Source organism: Theobroma cacao, chromosome 8, assembly GCF_000208745.1.
Source record: "Theobroma cacao cultivar B97-61/B2 chromosome 8, Criollo_cocoa_genome_V2, whole genome shotgun sequence".
Classification (NCBI taxonomy): Eukaryota; Viridiplantae; Streptophyta; class Magnoliopsida; order Malvales; family Malvaceae; genus Theobroma; species Theobroma cacao.
Genome location: NC_030857.1, coordinates 6,234,536 through 6,258,966, shown reverse-complemented (window position 1 = coordinate 6,258,966; position 24,431 = coordinate 6,234,536). Strand labels below are relative to the sequence as shown.

General features: G+C 34.8%; 3 protein-coding genes and 1 pseudogene across 3 annotated transcripts; 1 reads left to right on the top strand and 3 right to left on the bottom strand.

Annotated features, from left to right (window-relative positions):
* Nucleotides 6,122–8,819, bottom strand: LOC18592302. Its single transcript, XM_007018946.2, has 3 exons — nucleotides 7,600–8,819; nucleotides 6,579–6,807; nucleotides 6,122–6,465 (listed from the first exon to the last, which is right to left on the bottom strand). Exons 1-3 carry the CDS (start codon nucleotides 8,523–8,525, stop codon nucleotides 6,301–6,303), a joined length of 1,320 nt encoding a protein of 439 aa, XP_007019008.2. The 5' UTR covers nucleotides 8,526–8,819; the 3' UTR covers nucleotides 6,122–6,300.
* On the bottom strand, nucleotides 14,150–15,838 carry LOC18592301 (inorganic phosphate transporter 1-4). The gene has a single exon (XM_007018945.2). The coding sequence runs from the start codon at nucleotides 15,836–15,838 to the stop codon at nucleotides 14,234–14,236; it is 1,605 nt and encodes a 534-aa protein (XP_007019007.1). The 3' UTR covers nucleotides 14,150–14,233.
* LOC18592300 lies at nucleotides 16,229–18,159 on the top strand (annotated as a pseudogene).
* Nucleotides 18,510–21,564, bottom strand: LOC18592299 (probable N-succinyldiaminopimelate aminotransferase DapC). The gene is made up of 2 exons (XM_007018941.2): nucleotides 21,153–21,564; nucleotides 18,510–20,060 (listed from the first exon to the last, which is right to left on the bottom strand). The coding sequence occupies exons 1-2, from the start codon at nucleotides 21,393–21,395 to the stop codon at nucleotides 18,909–18,911; spliced, it is 1,395 nt and encodes a 464-aa protein (XP_007019003.2). The 5' UTR covers nucleotides 21,396–21,564; the 3' UTR covers nucleotides 18,510–18,908.

Here is a 24,431-nt window from a genome sequence, read left to right as displayed (position 1 = left end):
AAATGAGCTAAAACAAACTACCTCTGTGGACTTTGGTTAAAGCTTTGATTAAAGATTTTATCAACTGGTTGATCCTCGTGTAAGAAGAGTTTCTTTCCTACTTTTGTCTTCCATTTTTGTAGAGAATATATAAAGCCCTATTAATTGAAACTACATCCTACAAAAAAAAAAAAAATAGCCCTTTTAAGCATCCGCCCACAAAATATAGAGGAGAGACCCCTCCAAAACCATAAGAAATATTGCCAGAAACATTCCTCTTACAAGATCTAGAAAATTTTTTCCATATTATAACATGTGAAATTAACGTAATATTGACGTAAATTACATAATTATTCACTATGACATATCAATATATCACGTAATAAAAATTGATAAGTAATATTTTGATTAAACGCTAATTATTCAACCATTAAATCATAAAAATTTATTTGATTTAAAATAAAATATAAAAATTAAATTAAATATAATAAAAAGATAAGTATTTATTTAATTTTTTTAATTTATACCTTTTTTTTCTCTTTGGGTTCTTATCACAACATTGAATATTAATCTCTACATTCCTCGAGGGACAGGCAAAATAAAAAGAAACTTTTTTGTCCAAGAAACACGAAATGACAAAAAAAAAAACTGAAATTAATTTTGATTTAACACAGACCGACCATTTTTTCATATTATCTTCCAAAACGACTGCTACTTAATTAGTTTGACAAAAGACTTGGAGCTCATAAATGATGTTTGAGTCATCACAGGCGCTGTGTGGTTCGAATAAAAATTGAAGGTCAACGGTTTGGTATTTAAATTTGGACTTTGAGATTATTTTATTGAGTCATTTAATCATACGGTTGTGCTAATTAATTAGAAAATGATATTTTGCAAATATTTCATAATTTTGTGGCCCTCAAGAAATTAAAAAAAAAAGGGAGTTGGGGGACCAAAGAAAATTCATAAAGAATAAAATTATATATCTACACGGATGTTACAGGGTCATGTTTTCAATTCAATCCAAAAAACATATTATTGTTTCAATTCAAACCAAAAAACATATTTATTAAGTGGATTCACTCTATATGTAGAGACATAAATGAAGGTTTGAATCTACTCTAATAGCAATTGTTACGAAATCAGTTGTCATGATTCACGTTTTCAATCCAAAAAACATGTCAATTACATAACTCAAGACTTACTCATCTTTTATTGATGTGAAATCCGTGATAAATACACTTACATAACTCTGAATAAGAAAAAAAAAGATTTTATCAAACAATAATAATTAATTAATTAAATTGTTCAAAATGACATCATTTTCACTTGTAAATTTAACTTGTAATCATATATTTTAATGATCCGATTTCATTTATTTTTTATACACATCATCAATAAATTAGGGTTTTTCTTTAATTATCAATATCATTTATTGTTTATACACACCATCAATAAGTTAATTAGGGTTCTTTTAATTACTTAAACAAACTATAAAGAATGCATTACCATGAAAGGCAAAGGGAAGATATTTTCTGATGTAAATCTTAAGCAATGGCTCACCCTTCAAAAGGATTTTAAGGTGGAGGAAATTGCTGGGACAGTCGTATCTGATGACTGACCCCATCAACAAACCTCCACATTATTTAGTGCCAATTTTTGGGGTTTAAAAGTCAATAAAGAAGACTGGATTAGGTGACTAAACTAATTCACAGGTTCTATAATTACAAGGTAGAGCCCCAAGAAAGAGACCACTATAAATTTAAAAGAGAAGGGGAGGCAGAAGATAGCTTTGTAACATCATCACAAGCTCCAAGCTTTCACTATCAAATTGGACTTTCGTAGGATTCAAAGCTCTTTCCTTTGTAGTTGTGTGGTCATTTAAATGCCCAGCCACATAGCACGGAAAAAGGGTATGAAACAAAGTCAAATCAAGGTGCCTGTATGGAAACCGCCTAAGCATTTCGAAAACTTTGACAGATTACACACCACTGCTTTAAGGCAACTCTAGAAAATGACAAGTTCATGACAAATTTTTAGTGCTTTTGTTACTTATCTGCTATTCTATTTTCACATTATTCTATTTCGCAATTCAAATGTTTTATTGATGTTTGAATGTTTAATAATTTTTTTTACTTTTTTTCAAGAAAATGTAATTTTTTTCTAAATTGAAGTAAAAAAGTTGTTGCCAATAATCAATGGTACATCTTTTAAAGCAAAAGCAAATGCCAATACATACTCTCTCAACAGAGTAGTATTAAACATGGACCTTTGAAAAGTTAAAGCAAAAGAGTCATTGTCCAGTAGAGATTAGAGAGTCTAAGTAGTAAGTAATGCTTTTTGTACAGAACATAGCATTTAATTGGTTCACTAGCCATTGAAATATGATGGATCAGAGCTAGGGTTTCTTTTATTTTTATTTGATTCTATTTTTCTTGTTTCCTTTTCTTTATTTAAAGTTTTGGGACATAAGAAATAGCAGCTCCAAATGCTATAAAGTGCAACTATATCTAGTTCTGGAATTTTGTCAATTTGACCTTTTATGCTGTCACATTCAGACCCTTTCCCATTTGCTTCCCTACTTCAGTTCATGAAAACAGTAATTTCCTTCCACGTAAGAGCACATCGAATGATAGTAGTTTATTTCTTTTTTTATCACATTGAGTGAATTTTGATAATTACGTAAAATTTATAAATAAAAGATTATATATTTGGGTTTTTTCTTTAATGACAAAGTACAAACCCACGTTTATTTCAGTTAAAAAAGGGACTCTTTCTCCACTTTTGACGTAATTAATAGTTAATTAATCAAGTTAAAAATTGAACTCGAAAAATAAAGGGAACATAAACTTTTTCCATCAAAAGTTATTGTAGAACTATAACAGGTAATTTTTCCCATGTCATGAACTCTGGTCTGTCACTCTCATGTCAAGTTAGAAGCTAGAAAAGATTAATTATAAGTTGAAAATAAAAAAAAAAAAATCGAAGAGCCTATCTTTTGCAAAGGCTTTTAGCTAGAATTTGCTTGAAACCTAACGAATTGCTTTCTTCCCCTGCTCTCTACATTTTGCTCTATCTTTGATCTTTAGAGAAGAATATCGACAAAAGCACTTCAATGAAGCAATAACTCTTTTTAAGATGTATAGGTTCCATATTGGGTTTCAGCTCGATCAAGACATCATTTTTGTTTCTTTCTTCCATTTTTCTCATAGTTCATTGAGACTTTTGCCAACTTTGATGGCGTTAAAGCACTGAAATCAAAAGAGATCGGTACTTTCCTGTACTGGTTATCAATTAAGTGCTAATCAGTCACCAAAAAGCATATGTGGCTAGGGCGGTCAGTGCCCACATTTTTTTTTTTGTAGGAAAAAGCAAGCCTTTCCAGGAAAATAAAACCTACTCCAATCTCACTTTTCTCGTAAGGGTAAACTGAATATGGTGGAGAGGAGAAGAAACAACTTGACATTATGATTCATGGGGGTTGTTCTGGATTCTGTATTCTGGTACCCAGCTTAGCTAATTCAGGAACCCACTACCAGCTGGCTTGTAAAAGGTCCAATCCTTATCATCATGATTGATTGGATTGCAAGCAAAGCGAGAGAAGCTGAATTTGGTTATTCTACCATTGTTTTTTTTTTTTAATTTTTCTTCTGTATTTGGAATTCTATAATAGAAATGCCAGATGGCCCATACCATGTTGCAGACACAAAAGCAAAGGCGGTTTGGCTTTCTTTTGTATGTTCAACATCCGTTGTCATGATGTGTCACGGTGCTACTTGCAGGAACATTGCTGCTTTGATTTTTTTATTTTTGTTTTAGGTTTCGTTTTTGGCCTTTAAAAATTCGACACATATTCAAGCTCAATAAATCCAAACCCCTTTTGAGTGAAAAAATCTGAAAACACCTTTAGATTTTGATCCATTTTATAATTAACAAGAGGTTTATATTTGATGTATTTCTATATTATCATTTAATTACATAATATAATTTTACAAATATGAAAAGTAAAAAAATTTAAAATAAATATTTTTAAAAATTATTAATTAATAAAGTGACAATATTTTAATTTACTGATAGTTTATATAATTACAGTACATCAAATATAAGATGGTTAGAAAATTTTATTTCACTTATATTGACATAGAATTGGAAAGAAGGAACAAGCTCCACATGAGTTGTAGCAGGAGGGTTTTTGGCCTCATCTTTGAACTAAATTAATTAATAAATTAACTATTGATTTACTCATCCATGCTACAAGTACTAAAAGCAAATTAAAATTAAAAATAATACAAATAGAGAAAGGAACAACAGAGAAGAGAATAAAAAAAAATATGAAAATTCAACAACACTGAATGGGACATACACCGAAAATGACTCATTAAAGACATTTTAAAATGGATAGACAGACCGAACATGTCTCCCCCCATGTGTTTACTGTGTTTGAGATTTAAGGTAATTTTTTTTTTTCAATGAAGAAAGATTTTCTCCACAGTAATCTTTAAAGTTTTGCAAGTGATATCTTGTTTTTGTTGTGACACATTGTATAAGGGAAGAATGGCCTGCCTTGCAGCTTGCTGTGCAACAAAAACATTAAATGCGTAGCGGCTCCATGAAATTTGACCAGATCAAAGTTTGATAATAGGACAAAGCTCCCAAAATTACTTAATTTATGAGCCTCATACAGTGGTCAGAGCAATGTACCCTCCCAAGGTGACCTGCCATTACTAAAAAATATTAAATAAATCAATCAATAATCATTTTCAAAAATGGGATTTTATTGTAGGGACATGCTAAACGACATCATACACACAAACGAGAATAATCTTAATGTAATCCTCTCCTCCTTTCCTCTCTCTCTCTTGACTGTTTAAATGAAATTATTACCCATTAGACTCTAGCTCATTAGCATGCCTGGGAAAGGGCTGTCAGTCTGGGGGCTGAGGTAATCTTGAAAGGATTAGTCAAAACAAAGCACAAACCATTTCATCACATAACCCCAAAAAAGAAAATCTCATAAAGCTTTTTTCTTCGTGAACATGCATGTGGAGTGGTTGGAAGTTTAAGCAAAAGGAGGGGAGGAGTTTGAATCTTATCTAGGTAACAACCAAAGTTGAGAGAAGCAAGAAAAAGAATCTGCATCGATAGATTTGAAAAATCAAATAAAAAGAAGAAAGAAAGAGTTGTTTCTTTTGTCCCCTTTATATAAAATTTGATAGAACAGAGATTGTGGATCCAGTATGCATGAAAAGTTGTATTAGTTTTCTTTTTTTTTGTTTTGCTTTTATATTTATATATAACACTAAGACAAGAACCCCCACCACACCCCTTCATGTGCTGGTAGGAGATCGAATAACGTCTATCCCAACATTATCCTACATGGAGGGTGAAAGGCACATGGCTTCTTATCATTAGTTTAATGAAATATCAGCATCCAGGTTGAGTTTTAAGTCTTTAATCTAAACATAAAAGCTTGTCACTTCGTGTTTCTGGGGACAAAACAAGACGGCCAAGTTTTTGTTTTAGGAATTTAAAGCTTATCACTGTTTTGAGATGTTTAGGATGCATATTTGGAAAGGTGGTAATTGACTAATGGGTTTGGCAAAGTGTTATGGCGCCCAGATCTTTCCCATCTTGTCGACATTCCATGACATGGGCACGTATGTTGTTCGTACACAAACAGCGATAGCAAATGCCTACCATCTGCATTGTTAACCATAAACTATAAACGGAATGATATCAAGACCCTTTGTCGGAATATCTGGATTGAAAAGCTATCAGTTTCCAGGGAAAGCTTAGAAAGGACATCCAAGATGAATTTTCACCTCAAATATGGATTTCAGGAGATTTTTATCTTAGATTTCTTGTTTTCTGTAAACGCCATCTTCTTCTTTTGAAACACGTAGCCATCAGCCAGTACCAGAAAGAAGAGATGACGTCCAAAATTTGCAGAAACAGACATTCAAATTTTTAGTCGGTCGATGTTATTGATCATAACCATTATACGAGAGACAGGCTGGGATCAAACCAATAATCTCATTACTGCGGGGAAATGCAAAATAATGGAGCCAGTTCAATCAGCCCCACATACATAAAAAAAAAGCTTATCTAGAAAAGGATGGACATGTAAAGGAAAAGACACACCTGCTGAAAACTGACCTTCCATTGATATACAAGAGTTATTTACAAGTTACAGTGTGATCAATGAAACCTCAAACATAATCTCTCAACCTCCAATGAGCTTTTGCTCACCAGGGTGACCTCTTCGAGTACATAAAATTAGTTTTAAAAAAAAAATTTACATTTTCAAGCACTGCTAATCACTTAAACATCTGTATCACAAAATTTGCCATCCATCTGGTTCTGAACAGCTCTGACCGCAGCGACCCTAGCAGCAGCTGCTGCCCTATTTGCAGCCAGAACTGCCTTATTCACTGGTTCATCCAACCGACGAAGGTTAATAGCATTCGCTGCTGTTTTTCTAGCAGCCTGCAGACCCAAAAAATTATCACAAGAAATTAAGGAACAGAGCACCAGTTTTTATGGCCTATTAAGAAAGAAGGTAAATACATTAAAGAAGCCATCTAAATCAAATAAAATACCTGAACTGCTCGAAGGACTGCATCAGTTAGAGGGGGTAGAGGGGTTTTAAGGGTGCCGGCGTCCCACTCACCACATCTTATGTCACCACTCCGGAAAGTATACATGCCGTACCCTTGCTTTCGACCTTCATGCCACGATCCCTCGTAACAGTGGCCGTTAGCAAAGTGATAAACACCAAATCCATGCATTTTGTCTCCAAAATATTCTCCACCATATTTGTCCCCGTTCCTACAACACCAATATCAAATTTATAAAGATCACAATTACGTATCTTTAATAGAATAGAAATGATTTACCTAAACCTAGAAAATCCAAATTATACTCCCTTAATAAAAAATAAATTTCACAATGAATATAAAGGAAGATATTCGATAGAAGAACAATAACCTACACAAAGTATTGAACATTCATAAAGGAAATTAATTTTCTCTCTGTGCTTTTATTCATTGAATCCAAAGACAGAAAGGATCCATGACCAATCATCAGGCAGCATTAACCATATTTCTGAGTGAAGACTTCTGAGTGAAGACTTCAATGTAAAAAATACAATTGAATTTGGGAAAGCTACTGGAAAAGTTAAATGCAACTGAATTGAGCTGGATATATACTGAACTCATCATAATTCTGAAAGTAGAAAAGGTAAAATTATATTAAAAGAAAAAAAAAACAACTGCAAAATAATAAAGTAAAAGTTCAATAACTCTCACAGTATATCTCCCTTCATACCAAACTTGAAGATTTAAAAATAAACGCCAAACATTAATGGTGAAGATTTAAAAATAAACACTCAACACATCTATGGAAACAGAGCAAAGCTCTGAGTCAAAAGTGCAATATAAGACCACAATGCCGTTCTCCTTAAAATCAATCATGAATATTTAATGGTGAAACTTTAAAAGAAACTAATAACATAAATTTAAGAAATTCAACCCATAAAGCTAAATAAAAAATCCACCTTTCACTCAAAGTTCACCATCCCAGAAGAAAGAAAAAAAGTTAAGGCCCAAGAATTTTTCATACCTGAAATGGTAGCAGCCAAGTCTATGTTTAACCCCAGACTTGAATTCCCCAATATAGCAACTTCCGTCAGCACAAGTCTGAACACCAACACCATGACTTTGCCCATTACACCATTCACCAGCATAAGAATCCCCTGTATAAAACCTATACACCCCAAATCCATGCCTTAAACCCTGTCTATATTGCCCTCTATATCTACTCCCTCTACTCCAACTCTCCACTCCGTACCCATCATATCTCCCTTCTACCCAATCCCCTTCATATCTCCCTTTCACAAAATAGTTATAGACCCCACTCCCGTTACATTTTCCCTTATGAAATTCACCTTCATAAAAATCGCCATTGCTATAAAACTCCACCCCTTCTCTCACAACAGGCAGAAGCCTTTCTTTTTCTTTGCTCTTGTTGTAGTTTTCGTTACATTGGTTTTCTCCAATGAACCATTGGACAGGCTTCGAATTGGCTCTTGAAAGGTGGAGTCTTTCTTTGAAACAAGCAATGCCTTGGTTGATTAAAGCTTTGTTTTTCGAAGCGAAAAAAAGGGTTATAGCGACGAAGATTAAGGCTAACAAGAGGTTTTCGGATGTGGGAATTTCTTCTCTTTTAAGATAAAAGCAAAAGAAGAAGATGAAAGAGAAAAAAGTGAAGAAAGAGATTGAGGCCATGGCGAAAACCGGGTTGAACCGGACCGGAATATTTCTCGGTGTCATAGACGATGATTTCTTTGGGGGCGGTTTCTTTTTTTTCTCGTCTTTGAGAAACGATTCTCGGTGGTGGTGGTGGTCGTCTTTTTCTTCTTGGTCTTTGATAAAGTCACCTTCGCTGATGGAAGACAGACTCTGGATGGATGATCGGACGGTTGGTGATGAACGGAGCAACGACGACTGGGTTCGTGTTAGCTTCGCCTGGCTCTTTTGGCCCTCCATTCCTCTTCTTCTTTCCTTTTTTTTTTCCTTGTTGGGTCCCACCCCAAAATTACGGGAACCGTCTGATTAAACTAACCTTACCAGCACTGATCTTTCCTGTACCGTGAGATTCTTATCACAACCGTTGTTCTTGATGCCGCCGGCGACATCTCAGGCAGCGCACGTTAAACCAGCGCCTGCTTCTAAACCGCGCACGTTAGCACTATCAGAGAAAGAGAGAGGGTATTTCTTTTAAAATTTTTCGAGGGTTTTTTGTTACTTCCTTTTTTTTTGTTTTGGGAGAGAAAAGAGAGAATCTGGAGACTCAGACTGGGCCCTTTCATATATATTTATGGTGTAATGGTGGAGGAAGGGTGTGGTGCAGATTCAACTTATGCCGTTGGATGGAGATCCGATGGCTGGGATGAATGGTGAGTTAATAGCCGTTGGATTGAAGTCGAAAGGCCCGGTCTTGACGGGAAGATGTAGTCGTCGGATCTATATTCGGACCCTTTTCGCTTTACTGTGGCAGGCAGGACCGGCATCTGCCATCAGCTGTTTTCACAAAGTTTTAGTTTTTTTTTTGTTTTTTTTTTAACATTTTCATTGAGAAACGCTTCCCTATATCCCAATATTCCTAAATCAAACTACTCCATAGTCCCATCGTCGTTGACCTATATATGATTCGATGATTCACTTTTGGACGGTTGAGATCCGATGGGGTGTCACGTGGGCGATGGAAAGTGGGATTTCTCTTCGGAGTAATAAACCATAAACTACTCCTAATAATCAATTGGTGACATGAAGAAATTATAGAGTAAATTTTGGGTTTGATGCGGAATTATGATTGGAGATGGTAGATGAGGGAATTGAATTCCTTGAAGACTTGTTAATGCAAAAAAAGGAACTATGAACATATAACAGTTGGACCGCCCATGTTCATAGGAAAAATTGAGAACTAGGTCTTGTCATTGGAAATTTCTCAAGTCCGTACTGTTTTTTATTTGATGACAATTGCTATCTTTTTTGTCAGCTTATATGTTGTATTTGCAATTATTTTTGCATTTACTAATTAATCTGACATGTGTGAGATTTTCAAATGCATCAACTTTATTTGCCATAAAGAGAGGGGAAAAAACAAAAGGGAAACATATTCCTGATTTGCTTTATGCCATTTGATATGTTACCATGTTTACTAAATGGGTTTTCAGATCATTAGACTTCTAATAATCAATGCTACCGCTTCTTCAAATAGTTAAATATGAACTAACATCTTTGCATATATTTTACAGATAAATTTTTTTTTTTAAAAAAAAGCAGATCTTGGTTTTATACATCTTTGAATACATTGAACATGGTTTCTGTCAACTTTTGCAGGCTCCCACCTTGGAGGCTAACTTCAGTGAAATGATGTCACAAGCAACGAAGTGATCAAACCATCAGAAATTGTTTGGGGTAAAATGAATAAACTAATTAAATAATTTAATGCATGCAACATTGTTGTCAATAGTCAATATATTTATACTTTTCATAGCCGAAAAGCCGGTAGTGCAACTTGATTCTCCATCACCTACTATGTACTTTTGCCTTTGGACTATTGCCAATATTGATAGTAAGTAAATTGTGTAATAAAATATCCTGGATATGCTTCATTCCTCTCAGGGGTTTGAATGCCCAATCAATTTTTTTTTTTTGGGGGATGGGGGTTGTTGTGGGGTTGGTGGGGGCTGAAAATAAGATCATTCATTCAACAAATTATGCAGACATACAAAGTAATTCCCGCTGGAGATGTTGTTTGAGATCTGCAAGGGGGTTACAAGATCCCACTTCCCATCTAGATTAGTAGATAAATCCCATTTAGCTATATTATGAGCCACATAGTTTTCATTTCTACTGATATACACACATGAAGTATTATTTCTATAAAGCTGAACATAGTGATCCAACTTCTCTTGAATGGGACAAAAAAACCTAATAAAATGGGCATCTTGCATCAGGTTTAATAATGGAAAGCAGAGAGACTGAGACTGAGTTGGTTAACACCATCACCCTTGCCCACAAGCCTTGCAAAGCTGCACCTTGCACCGAGACCAATTGGTTCTGCCAAAAGAGGATCACTGTCAAATAGGACAGCAGGTCGTGCGATTCTTTTCAATTTGCAAGAGACAGCACCATTAACCATGATGTACCAAGTGTTTTCCTTAGCTCATCGGGTCAAGAGAGCTAATATCTCCCCCGCATCTTCATCTATTCCAGCTCCTATACCCTGGAAAAAATTGGCATTAATATCTTCATAATTATCTTTCATCAAAGAATGAATCAAGGATGCTAAAAGCCTCCAGATCAAGTGCATGGTATCGGAAAAACATCAGTATTACGCTCAAGCCAAATAGCCTACACCGTAATACATTTCATAATATGCAAATCATGATTAGACCTCTTACACATATCCCTAAAGCAAACCATCTTAAGCCATTCAAGCATATTATGAACATTTAAATCAACATTTAAAGAAGTAAACCACACTCTGACACAAACGGGTACTTAATAAATAAATGATCAAGCGCCTCCTTTTGCATCTAGCATAACAGACACAAGAAGTCAATTCATGGCATACTGAAAGACGCAACATACATGCAACTTGCAATGACTTTGTAACACATTTCCATAAGTTTTGGTAGCAACTTGCTACTCTTGAAAGCTTTTTAAGCATTTGTTTCGAAATTGGTGTATTACCATAAGAATTTAAAAATTGGGGGCTGTACTTTCTCTTGTTCTGTTCTAGCCAATTGATATTTATCTTCATGAACACTTGAATAAATAGGTATATTACAAATAGTATCAACAACTTCATTAGGAACCCAGGATCCCAAAAACCCATTCTATCTATGTGGAAGCATGGCATTAGCAACCATAGAAAAGAAGATATTTCTTCCTCACCACTCATCACACTTTCCACCCCTGCTTGTTAAGATGATGATGAATACCTTGTGTAATTGATTAGCATTTGCTCTAAAAAATTCCATTCAACCCTTATCATATGTTTTACATATGTCCAATTTAAGAGCTAAAAGCTCATTCTTATCTCTCTTCTTCCAATAAATAATATGAATTTAATTTATTAACAAACAAAATATTATCATTAGAAACAGTTAAAATTAAACCTACTTTAAAAATAAAACATAATGAGAGATAAAACACACTATTTTTCCATATCCCAAAAACCTTGACAAAAGCTGACAGAAAAATCATCCCAATTAACTTGGGGACTAAATACTAATTACAACCTCTCCTTCTAGAAAGGAACAATTATCTTGTATCAATGATTACCCAAAATGCTTGGATCATGTGGATTAGTTGAAGAGAAGGTTTTAAATTAAGAAATTAAATACATGTTCCTCAATGGTATCCCAAGACCCATCCTCAACTTGTTCATAAAAGATCCGGAAAAAGAAAACATTGAATAATCTATTTCCTCGTTTTGATTAGGACGTAGTAGGCTTTAGGCTGCCCTCCTGGCATCAACTCTACTACCAGTAAAGAAAGGTTCATCATTTAAAAAGATGTAGTATACCTCCAAACTAAAGATTATCAAAGCCAATATCTGTACCAAAATTTTGCTTCTCGAAAAACCAAAAGAGATTTCGATATCATAAGCTCAAGAGATTAAGGAATTGTTTAGGTTATTAGGTAAGAAAAGAATGACCAATTTGTATAGCACAATCAGCTTCCTTTCTGTTTTTTTTTTTTTTCCTTATGTTATATTCACAATCAATTAAGTTTCGGTATATATGAAAATAGTACATCCATAGAAGAAATAAATAAAATCAACATAAAATTGAACTAAATTCAAATATTGTAAGCCTTAAATCTGGGATTTAAAATTTTCAGAATTTCCTTTTTACTATCGAGACAAGTTCCTGTTCCTCAATCGATTTTCTAATTCCATTAGGAAGTTCAATGGAATCCAGAAAGACACATGACAACAAATTTTAGTTAATACTACTACCTAAATGCAAGTACCTGTAATTTTCACGTAGCTAGCACGCACTGACTCTGACTCTTACCAATTTTATTTGATCAATGGTGAAAGCTTTGCCAATTAACACAAAAGCTTGTCTCTAACTTGCTTAGAAATCATGGCAAATAAGATACTACACATATTAATTAGAATAGATTAGTAAGGTACTGCAATTGGATCACATCTTGTTTCTTGTTTTATTTCATATGAATTTTAACAGGTCATTTCAAGTTCAATTTAATCTCAAATGCTGAGATTGGATCTAAAAAATGAAGGGTAATGTGTCAAGTTTAGAGAAGGAACTTCTCATTATATACCCTTTACCAGTTTCTTGATTAATCTCAGAAGTTTTTGTTCATAATTTTCTCCATCGCAAAAAGGTTGTGATGCAAAACTACAAAGAATTTTCCTGGTGCTGCTGAACCTAAACTTGTCTATATATATAAATAAATCATCTAAATTTAAATATGATAAATCAGTATATCACTTAAACTCCTACAACATGCTCTGTCTCAGACAATAAATTGGACCCTTTTTTTTTCTTTTTCGCTTTCCTACAAGCTTACTTCCCATATTTGCAAGATAGATGTAAAACAAGATAAGCAACATAAAATAAAGTTTGATGAATTGCTCTCTGTAGTACTCTAGTCACGATATATAGCAGCAAGCCCATCCTTCATTGTTAACTTGAGACAGTGACTTGACAGCTTTAAATTTGTACCTGCCTTCAATTTAATTTGCTCCTCCAAATAGTCAACCATGTTGTTGCAGCTAGCCTGCTTCCTATAGCAAATATCTGTTTCTGGCCTGCTAGCCGATACCATTGTCAAGTTCTTTAATGCAATCTTGTCATTGCTCAATCGTTTCTAGCAGAAACTGATAAGTCAGCTCACGGACAGTAAAATTACTTGTATTTATGCTGATTATAATAATTATTAGTTTATCAAATATAACAATTTTGCTTCATTACTGATAGGAGAACACAATGTAGATCTTTAACACTGTGGTGAGAAAATATAGTTAACAAGATCAGGATGACCTGTCAACAATATAGAAATATTTGATGCAATAATAAAACCCCACTGAGGTTTTTAATTCAACTCTGATTAATAGAGTACTTCATTTGCTGGTGAGCTTGACGGAGAGGATGTCAATTATTGATTGTGACTACAAACACCAACCAGGATGTACTAATCCGATGACTGGGTTAGACAATGAAGGGTATTTCTCCTCCCTTTTCTCTTAAATCCTCCGTTGTTGATGGACCTCAATTCTAGGTTCTTGGTACAATTACAACTAGCATTTAGCAAAAGATTTTACTGGCAAAAATTAGCTAAGACTTTCTACATATATACATATAGATATTGAATCATGACATTTATTTCATCATTTATCTCAAAATCTCACGCCCTTAATATCCCCCACACATCTTAATGCAAGAAGCTCAATGTTTGTATTTTTTATGGGATTTTAAACTGTGATGTGGACACTTGAAGGTTATTACTGTTACCCTTAATGCAAGAAGCTGATCAATAAACAAATTAATAAATGAAGAGACGCAATGTAAATTTGGGAATGGATATTGGAAAACAATCTCTTAATTATGTATAATGTAGCCTTACAACCCCTTACAGTAACAATTGCTCAGCATAAAAAATGCAAATAAAAGCTGAAGAGATGAAAGAAACCAATTCTTTTGAGGACCTTGCTAGACAGATTGAGCTCCAGTCCTGGATTGTTCTTGATTACCTTCTTCATTCTCCCCTGAAATCTCCTCTAACGATCTTCCCTTCGGCTCTGGCACTAAGAATGTTAAAACTAATCCAAAAACATTAATCACGCCTAGTACCATGAGAGAATTTCTCATTCCAATTCCAGCCGGAAAGCCTGGATCAGCCTTAGACTTGTCCTGATTCTGTGATGCATACAAGAAGCCAAAAGCCCCAACTATGGCACCAGCCTTCCCTGCAGCAGCAGAAATACCATGGCAGGTGGACCGGAACCTGGCTGGAAAGATCTCCGCTGGCACTACAAAAGTGGTACTATTGGGCCCAAAATTGGCAAAAAAGAATGTGAGTCCATACATTACAACAAAACCAATGTTGTTTTCTTTCAGAGTCCAGTGATGATAAGGAATGGCCAGTGCAAACATGAAGACAGTCATGAAGAAAAATCCAATCAATTGAATTGTGAAACGGCCAATGTAATCAATTAGGAGCACTGTGAACCAATATCCAGGAACTGTGCCGCAGAGTGCAATCAGTGTTTGAGCTCTAGCAATCTTGTATAGCTCGTCCAGTGCGCTCATGGTTTTAGCTGCTGGAAGCCAACCTACAGCACTAAAAATATCTTTTTGAAACAGATTCTGGCTATAGTAAGCAATATCTAACAAAAACCAAGTGCTTGCTGTCCCCAACAAGTGCAATCCATGTCGATGAAGAAATTCTTTCGAAAATAACCCGAAAGAGTTTCCTTTCTGAATAACCCTGTGCTCAGCCGTCTCCTTCTCTGCCTGCACTTCTACGTTCAGAACCTTTGATATATCTCCAAGAGCTTTCTCTTCATCTTTGGCAACTAAAGCAGTGTAACGAGGTGTCTCTGGCATCTTCATCCGCCAATAATATGTCAAAGCAGCTGGCAAAGCGCCAAACATGAGAATAATCCTCCATACATAGTCAGCTTGGGGCACGGTTGAACCAAGCGGATCCACTGAATAAGCTGGAGATTTGTAAATTGCCCGGAAGATTGATGTGACAACTATAGCCACAGATCCCCCAGCAAGAATCCCAAACCCTTGCATTGCAAAAACCGCTGCAATAAAAGCCCCGCGAGTTTTCTTGCTAGAATACTCGGCCATTATTGTAGCAGACAACGGATAGTCCCCTCCAATACCAAAACCAAGCCAAAACCTGAAAAAACACAGGGTTCCCATTACAGTCTTAGGAGAACTACCAAAAGAAAGGCCCGAGGCAACGGAACAGATCATCATAAGCATAAGGGTTATGCCGTAAACTCGTTTCCTTCCTAGCTTGTCACCGAGCCACCCGAAGAAAAGTTGTCCAGCTAGGGTTCCGCAAAGGGCAACCCCATTAACAGCAGCAGCTACGTTAGGCGGCAAAGTTCCAGGCTTTGGTGAGCCATCAACGTGGTAATATATCCGGCCAAGGAGCTTGGTGACCAGAGAGATGCAGAAAAGATCGTAGGCATCGGTGAAAAAACCCATGCCAGAAATTATCACCGCTTTGAAGTGGTATAGTTGAGTTTTTGCTGAGTCTAGCATGTTTAGAACCTCAAGCGGCTTATCTTTAGCCATTGTACAATTCTTAGGTTTTTTTTCTTCTTTTGCTCTTCTTTTGCTCTTGAAGTCTGCAAGCCCTGGCGAAGGAGGAGTACTGGACGCAAGAAGAGAGGTGGAGGTTTATATGTTTTTGCTGTGTTATGACAATTTTTTATTATAAATATGATTAAGATTATTTATTTTACAAATAGGAATTCTAATTGCATAGAATAACTTTCACTAAAAATATTATTTTGCAATGAATATTTAATAAAATTTAAATTATTGTTCATGTTAAAGACTCAGACACTTATGGGAATGTAGGAATATAACACGAACTGCCTCACAAAAGAATATCAGATACATAGAGGCAGGGTACAAGTCAAATTTATTAAACATATGAAACATCAAATGAAACATCTTTCTTATAATGCTATGATAATCTTTGTAATCAAGGCTCCAGAATTTGGAGAGAAATTTTTAAATGATAATAACTCGTTCACCCACCACGAGTAATATCTAAATATGCTTGTGGCACAAGAAATTTGGCATGAAGGAGAAATAACTAACGCGTTTCTTTGCCTAAATTTAATTGTTTTGGGTTAGTATCTTTCTCCTCTGGGACCATATATATTCCAACATCTGTTACCTCCACTTACTCCTAAAAACCAACCTGAAGGAGAGGAGAGAACGAGCACTTTGACATAAAAATCCCAAGAAAGAGTACTGCAGAAGAACATCTGTATAGAAGATCTGAAATTTTTTGTTAGTACAAGTAGTAGCAACAATGACAATGAAAGGAGAATTGAGGGAGCAGGATCTAAGCGAGATGGTTGTGACAACGTTGCATCCACTCTCACCAGCAATCATTTCTCGCCAGTCTACAATTAACATCGGTACCATTGGTCATGTGGCACGTGGCAAGTCCACCCTTGTCAAAGCAATATCCGTGGTCAAAACTGTTCGATTCAAAACCGAGCTCGAGCGTAACATCACCATCAAGCTTGGCTATGCTAATGCAAAGATTTACCAGTGCCAAGATAAAGAGTGCCCGCGACCCTTTTGCTTCAAGTCCTATGGCTGTAATAACGATGAAGATAGTCCTCTATATGTGATGCGCCTGGACATATTATAAATATCATAAGATGAAGCTGGTGAGGCATGTCTCGTTTGTGGATTGACTGGGACACGATATTTTGATGGCGACAATGCCTAATGGGGCTGCAATGATGGATGGAGCCTTGCTTCTGATCGCTGCCAATGAAGAATGTCCCCAACCTCAAAACTGTTGAACACCTAGTTGAGCTTGAAATTATGGGACTTAACGATATAATCATACTTCAGAACAAAGTTGATTGCGTTAAGGAAAATAAGGCTGTGAAGCAATTCGACAGTTTATTAAGGGAACTAGAGCTGAGGCTGCACCAATTGTGCCTATTTCTGCACAGCTCAACTGCAACATAGATTGTTGTGATTACATTGTTAATTCCTATTCCGTTAAGGGATTTTACCTCGGAACCAAAGATACTATACTCCGGTCTTTTGATGTCAACAAGCCAGCAGCAGGTATCGATGAACTAAAAGGTGGTGTTACAGGAAGAAGCTTGCTCAAGGGTCCTGAAGTTGAATCAACTAATTGAGATCCGTCCTGGGATCTTAATGGAAGATGATGATGGCAACTTAGGGTGCAGGCCGATCATTTCGAGGTTGGTTTCACTTTATGATGAGCAAAACAAGCTGGAGCTTGCTGTGCCTGTTATAAATTGGTGCGTCAGGTTCTTGCTGTGCCTGGAGCGATGCCTGATGTATATGGAAAAGTAGTGGTGAAATTCTCCCTCTTTCTAAGGCTTGTGGGCATTCGAGAGCAACAAAGGGTGACCCGGATGGAGGAGAGATGCTAATGTTAAACGTTAAATCGATGTCAACCAGGTCCAGAGTCGTTAAATGTACGAAACAGTACGGCAACATTGCAATTGAACAGTCCGGTGTGCAGCAGCATTGGGGGTGAAGGTTGCACTCAGGCGGATCAACAAGCATTGCCGGCTTATCGAATGGGACTGTATGCAAAGTGGAACCACCGTTTGAGCTTACAAATAGATGATGAGGAAGAGAAATCTTAACTTACCTTCAGCTGGGGTTGACATTTTTAGGTCCAATAAAATGCTTTTGTATTTACCTTTTTTATTTATGTGCAAAAGACATATTTATTCCTCAAGGTTTCTCTCTGTTTTCTTTAGCTACTAAGATTATGTTTCTCCTCTTGGTGTTCTTTGCTTGCCCGAATGATTAGTTTCAACCGATTCATTTAGGCACAGTAATAGAAGCAAAGGCTAAAATCATGAAGTTGCGCACATAAGTCAAGCAATTAACCAACCCGAATTAAAAAAAAAAAAAGGGAAATATGACTTTATTTTTTATTGCAAACAGTGCAGAAATACTCCTCGCTTGCCATATGATGGGCTTCAAGACTCAAACCCAATAGGTATTGCCAATATAACCTATATACATACATATATATATATATATATAGAGAGAGAGAGAGAGAGAGAGAGAGAGAATAAAAACAAGGAAAGGAATAAATTTACTTTCTTTCTTTTTCTTTTTTTCTTGGCTAAGTACGAGAGAGAGAAAGATTAGCTAGTTGACAGTATTCAAATAGAACCTGCATACATGCATGAAAGAAAGAGAGAGGTTCAAGGGATTTCACTGAGCTCCAAATAGCTTTTCAGTACTTTAATATATATGTTTGGGCAGAAAAAATGGCGTGAATCTCATAGAGGAAGAAGATAAAGCATCGAAATGACCATAACAAGATACAACCGTTATTGGATGTTTCAGTAGAATTTCAATTCAATTATAAGTTAAACACAATCTAGTGCACACTCATTCATCAATCATCGTCATTGGTCAATGTTCACTAAGCTAAGGCCTCAGGGGTATTCTATTATTCAAATAAAATTTATAGGTTTGTTTTGAAATCATTACTCAACCTAAATTCAGATTGCTATGAAGGACAACAACTTCACTCAATCTCAAATCGGTAGTGTAACAAAGCCAAATCTAGTGACATACCTTAGCCAAAATAACCTAGTTCCACACCTTTTAATTACTTTTTCTTTAGCTTCTCCTTCATCCTCTCAACTGCAGACCTCAAAGTTTCTTCATCCTTGCAGAAGGTAAATCTCACCAAATTCTTTCCTTCTTCTGGGTTCAAGTAAAATACACTGGTAGGAATTGCCACGACTCCAACTTCCTTGATCAGATACTCACAAAATACAATATCATTCTCCAAACCAAATGGTGTGTGATCTACCACAACAAAGTATGTTCCACTCGATGGGAATACCTTAAAACCAACATCCTCCAACCCCTCTACCAAAATTGCCTTCTTTGCCATATAATCTCTCTTTAGCTCGACATAGTAGGAATCTGGAGCTCTAAGAGCGACTGCAGCCGCCCACTGCATTGGAGTGGAAGTAGCAAAAGTAAGGAATGAGTGTGCTTGCCGCACTCCCCAAGTCAAGTGTGGTGGAGCTATTGCCCACCCAATTTTCCACCCTGTTAGGGAGAATGTCTTCCCCAAAGAATTCATAGTTACTGTTCGCTCGTACATTCCAGGAAGGGATGCCATAGAAATGTGATCCATTTCGAAAGCCAATTTATCATAAACTTCATCAGTAAAAACCAATACATCGTTCTCAATGCAGAGCGATGCAATCATATCAAGTTCCTTGTGAGTAAACATCTTCCCAGTGGGATTATGTGGAGTGTTTATAAGAATGGCACGAGTATTCTTTGAAATACTGGACTTAAGCTCATCAATCGGAACAGCAAAATCAGGAGGGTGCAATGAGATGCACTTTATTTTGGCACCCGCCATGGACAGTGTTGCTTCATAAGAATCATAAAATGGAGCAAAGAGGATCACTTCATCACCTGGATTAATTAAGCCTAACATAGTTGCAGCAATGGCTTCTGTGCACCCTGAAGTAACCGTAACTTCCTTCTCAGGGTCAATCACAAGTCCAGTATCCTTCTTGAAGCGAGCAGCTATGGCATTGTTAAAGTCAGGAACTCCATATCCACGGGCATATTGGTTTTTCCCATCTTTGATGGCTTGAATTGCAGCGTCTTTTACAAAATCTGGACCATCAAAGTTGGGGAAGCCTTGGCCAAGGTTTATTGCTCCATGCTTGATAGCAAGCATACTCATCTGAGTAAAAATTGTAGTCTTGAACTTCTCCAATCGCTTTGCAACCTGACAAAATGTACAAGGTTACTAGACAAAAAAAAAAGAGATAAAACAGCCACACAATTGATTTTCTAACATAGGAAGGAAATTATGATTTATTCTTAAATTAAATCTGGGACTCAAGGAGAGGACCATTACTTTATGCCCCAAACTATTTAACCAAAGAATATATTGTTGCTTGAGCAGATCAATGTGTGGAGGAACACGAGGAACCATAAGCATACACTGACACTCAATAAATTCTCGAATCTCTATATCAAAATGGTGATAGATTCAAGACCAGATAAGACGGTTGCTTTCCCTATATTTATTGTACTAACAGGTGTCTGTATGAACTTAATACATCAACAGATTCCTGATGCTAGAAAGATTATGAAGTTTCCTGTTCTCCTGAGATTTTCTGTAATAAATTTAAAGGTCAATACATGACTGGAAGCTCGGATATGATTGCTAGTTTCTTAAAAAAAGCTATCTAAGGTGGGAACTGGCAATAATAATCAGGGGAAGGACAAGAACAAAATGCACTTTAGTAGTTGTATCCCACACTGCTCATTCCTCAAATCCGTAAAATCAAAAAGGCATGGCAACAGCAATCCCATTTTTTAATAATTTCAGAAATTTATCCTGACATCGGATTTTGACGACCATTTCCATGTAACATCAGAAAAACAACAAGATAGTGCTTTCAATTTGTTATTCTCACTAATTATTTCCTGAAACTCGTAAAGAATATCATAATATTCAGTTCACACAGTTAGAAGGTTAAAAGCAAGAAGTTTCGATATTCTCTAAATGCACCTCAACAAAAAAATTCCACTACAAAAATGCAGCAAAAAGAAAAAGTTCATAAAGAAACAAACTTTGGTCCAAATCATGATCAGACAAATGAATCATGCAAAAAGGATAGCCCCTTTCTTCAAAAGCCAAACCAAACCTATCAGAGAACAATAATATCCATAGAACCAAGTCAATCAACCACCACCTTAGAAATTATTATATCACCATCTGATAAAAAGGGCAATACCCAATTCACAAAAACCACAAAAATTTCCAATAACCAACAAAAAAAAAAAAAAAGAAATGGTCTTTAGTGCTTACCTGTGACGGCTGCTGGGTGATTTGGGCAGGCCCGTCCTGAGTAGAAACAGGGCCTTTATGGTTGGAAGCTGTGGAAATGGTGGCCATGACAGATGGGCACTTGTTGATTCTCCTATTAGTGCTGAAGAAAGGAGAATCAGTACCCTTTCGAAAATGCTTTGAGGAAGTAAAGAATGTTGTTGGGAATTTAAAGGAAAGTGGTCTCAGCATTTCTGACTGTGTCCAGGTACATTGAGCCCGCATCAGGAATAGGGCTTTTTTTTTTTGAGTATTTGACTTTTTTTTTCAAAGGAAAGGGGTCTGCTGGAAACCTAGAAGTGAGTTTCGTTGGAGTAAGGGGAGAAAGCTTGAATGAATTTGCTCGAAGAATTGAACGTGAGATGAGACAGTGAGAAAATTGAGAGTTGGACCCCGTTTTTTGTGTGGTTCATGCCACTTTGAACCAGCGTTGACCGTCGGATCAAGATCAAATATGGTGTGCGTTTCATATTAACTATACAATTTTAGCCATTTATGCCCATCAATCGTAGCTCTACAACAAAAAGGGGCACTTATACAATTTCATTCTCTAATAATCTCTCTCCTTCCCTCTACATTTACATAAATTTGTACAATTTTCATTATACAATAATAATTAGAAATAGAGTTTTTTTGTTAAAAAAATTAAATATTAAAACAGTCATTAACTAATTGAAATCTCAATTATATATAAATACATAAATTTATATTTTCAATTCAAAAGATATTCTCCTCCACTTAATTGTATAATTACTTTTTCATTTATAACAAAAAGCGACTCACTTTAGATCGAGCTTATCTCGACTTTGATATATTTCACAAGGGTCTCATATCAACGAAGAATTTGATAGACTGTAATATTACTTATAACATGTTCACACTTTTAACTCCAAAAATATGAATATTAAGTGAAAAAAAATCTTTATTTATAAGCTCCATCTTATTGTTTAATAATATGAAATCTGTGACATGAACTCTCCAAGTGTATAATGCATTAGTAGTAGAAGGTGTTAATACTTTTTATTAAGGAGCCTAAATAAAACATAATACTATTTTATTTAATCATCTAATAACTTCCTTAAAGCTATAGTAAAATTATATGTTAAGTACTAGATAGTGACAATATTCTCTCAATAATTTAATTGAAAACTATCTTATGTGATAATACACCAAAATACAACTGTTTGTTTTATGATAACATAGTGTAGAATTTCTTTCCTTTTTTTGTTAACTTTCTATGTACAATTCTTTATTACTCATCCATTTAATAAATTCATATTAATTGTAGTAAATTATATATAGACATAAGAGATATTATTCATTTCCAACATATATATTTTTTCATTTAATAAATATAGTGTCATAACGTGTGAGTCATAAAACTCAACTGTTTAGTTGAAGAGTCATCATCAATTTTTTTTTATTTAGCTAAAACAGATTACTTTACGTATAAGAAAGATATTAACACCCTCACAACATCCATTTGATTGATAACTTCAATATTCAATTTATTTTCTTTACCTCTTTTCTATTTTTTTATAATTTCTTTTTTGCTTAGATTTTTTCGAAATAAATAAATAAATAAATATTCATGACATTAAAAATTTCTCAAAACTCTAATAGTATAATTTTGAAAAATTCCTTAACCTAGAAATTCTATAAAAAAAACACCTCTTCTACTATCCTTAGATTCCAGAAATTTTATTTATTTAATTTTATGTTTTATCTTTTTTATTTTTCTTTATTTAAATATTAATGCAAATCTTTGATATTGAAAATCTTCTAAAATCTCCAAAGGCATAATTTTGAAAGATTTTCTCACTTAAAAATTCCCAAAAAGCCACCTGTTTTTTATATTCTTGAAATTTCATCTTGGAGTCCTAATTTTTAAATGACTCAAAAAAAATAAAAATAAAAAATCATAAGAAAAAAATAATTCAAAGATCATTAAATAAAAAAAACACTTTAATACAAATGCTAAAAAGAAAACTCACCTAATTGGATTCAAAATTTAAAAAATAAACCAAGCTATTAAGCCAAAGCTATCGAAATGAATTCAAGTGATCAAAATACTAAGAGTGAGTCGGATCAATTAAATTCAGCCCACAAAGCTCCCCTTACTTAATGCAAAACGGCACCCTTTTGCTTTTGATATAAAGCTCCAATTCCCTTCTCCCTCTAAGTGTGCCGTTTTTTTAAAACTAAATCGATTATCTTAAATTTCAAAAAATAAAAAACCCAAAGAAAACCTAAAAATTATTTTCTCTCATTTATTGATCTTGGCTATATTTATATCCAATGTGTTGTATTTCTTCTTAAATTCGTTTCTTGTGTTTCGATTCAATGTAACTTAATCCTTTCTTTTAGATTTTAAGCTCACCTATCCTTACCCTTTTTCATGTTTTTCTTCCCTTTTTTTTTAATATTTGTTTTTTTTTTCAAAATTCAATAAACACCTTGGACAAAATAAGCTGTCTACATATAGTAAAGTGAAAACAAAATATTTAACTTTCAAAAAAGAAGAAAACAAAATATTATTATTATTTCAAATATATAAATAAAATATATTATTTAATTAATTAAATACTAAAAAATAAACTATTTACTTATTATATAATTCCTTGAAGTCACGTTGAGCCAAACTCAAGTTTTAAAAGTCTTAGTATTCTCAACATAAGGATAATTCGATCTTTAGACAACTTTAAGCAGTAAAAATGAAGGATATATCAATACTTTTAATTAAATTTTAAAAATATATTATTTATTTAATACTACTTGACATGAAACATAAGAAAAATTATTTGACTTCAGTATTTTTTTATATTTTTTAAAAATTTTAAAAGATTGATAAACAATAGTTGTCGTAACGTGCGGGTCCGGGAACCCGACCGCCAGACGTGAGATGTGAAAACTCATTAAGAAATTAAACTAGGAGTCGCCACCAACTCTTTTTTTTTTTTACTAGGTGCGATTGGGCACCTATTGACTCGATTCTAATAGACAAAGCCTTAAATTAATTTTAAGCACACCGAAAATAACTTTAAATTGGTCTACGTTTTTCTAAATCTAAGTTCGGGAGTACGGTTACGCCCGGGGAAGGATTAGCACCCCCAGAACGCCTGTTCTATGAATGGTACCATTTTTAGATTATCCTTTTGGGCTTTAATTTTTAATTTCGCTAGATTTCCTTAATTATTATTTTTATTTTATCTCCTATTTACCCTAAAATGGAATGCAAATGGGTGGCGAGATGAAATGCAT

What these genes read in the sequence shown, in the direction of transcription:
- LOC18592302 (XM_007018946.2), bottom strand. Translation starts at nt 8,525, where the DNA reads ATGGAGGGCCAAAAGAGCCAGGCGAAGCTAACACGAACCCAGTCGTCG. An exon ending in CTTGGCTGCTACCATTTCAG is followed by an intron (nt 6,808 to 7,599) that starts GTATGAAAAATT and finishes TTGGTGTTGTAG; the next exon opens with GAACGGGGACAAATATGGTG. An exon ending in CAGTCCTTCGAGCAGTTCAG is followed by an intron (nt 6,466 to 6,578) that starts GTATTTTATTTG and finishes TTGGGTCTGCAG; the next exon opens with GCTGCTAGAAAAACAGCAGC.
- LOC18592301 (XM_007018945.2), bottom strand. Translation starts at nt 15,838, where the DNA reads ATGGCTAAAGATAAGCCGCTTGAGGTTCTAAACATGCTAGACTCAGCA.
- LOC18592299 (XM_007018941.2), bottom strand. Translation starts at nt 21,395, where the DNA reads ATGCGGGCTCAATGTACCTGGACACAGTCAGAAATGCTGAGACCACTT. An exon ending in TCACCCAGCAGCCGTCACAG is followed by an intron (nt 20,061 to 21,152) that starts GTAAGCACTAAA and finishes ACATTTTGTCAG; the next exon opens with GTTGCAAAGCGATTGGAGAA.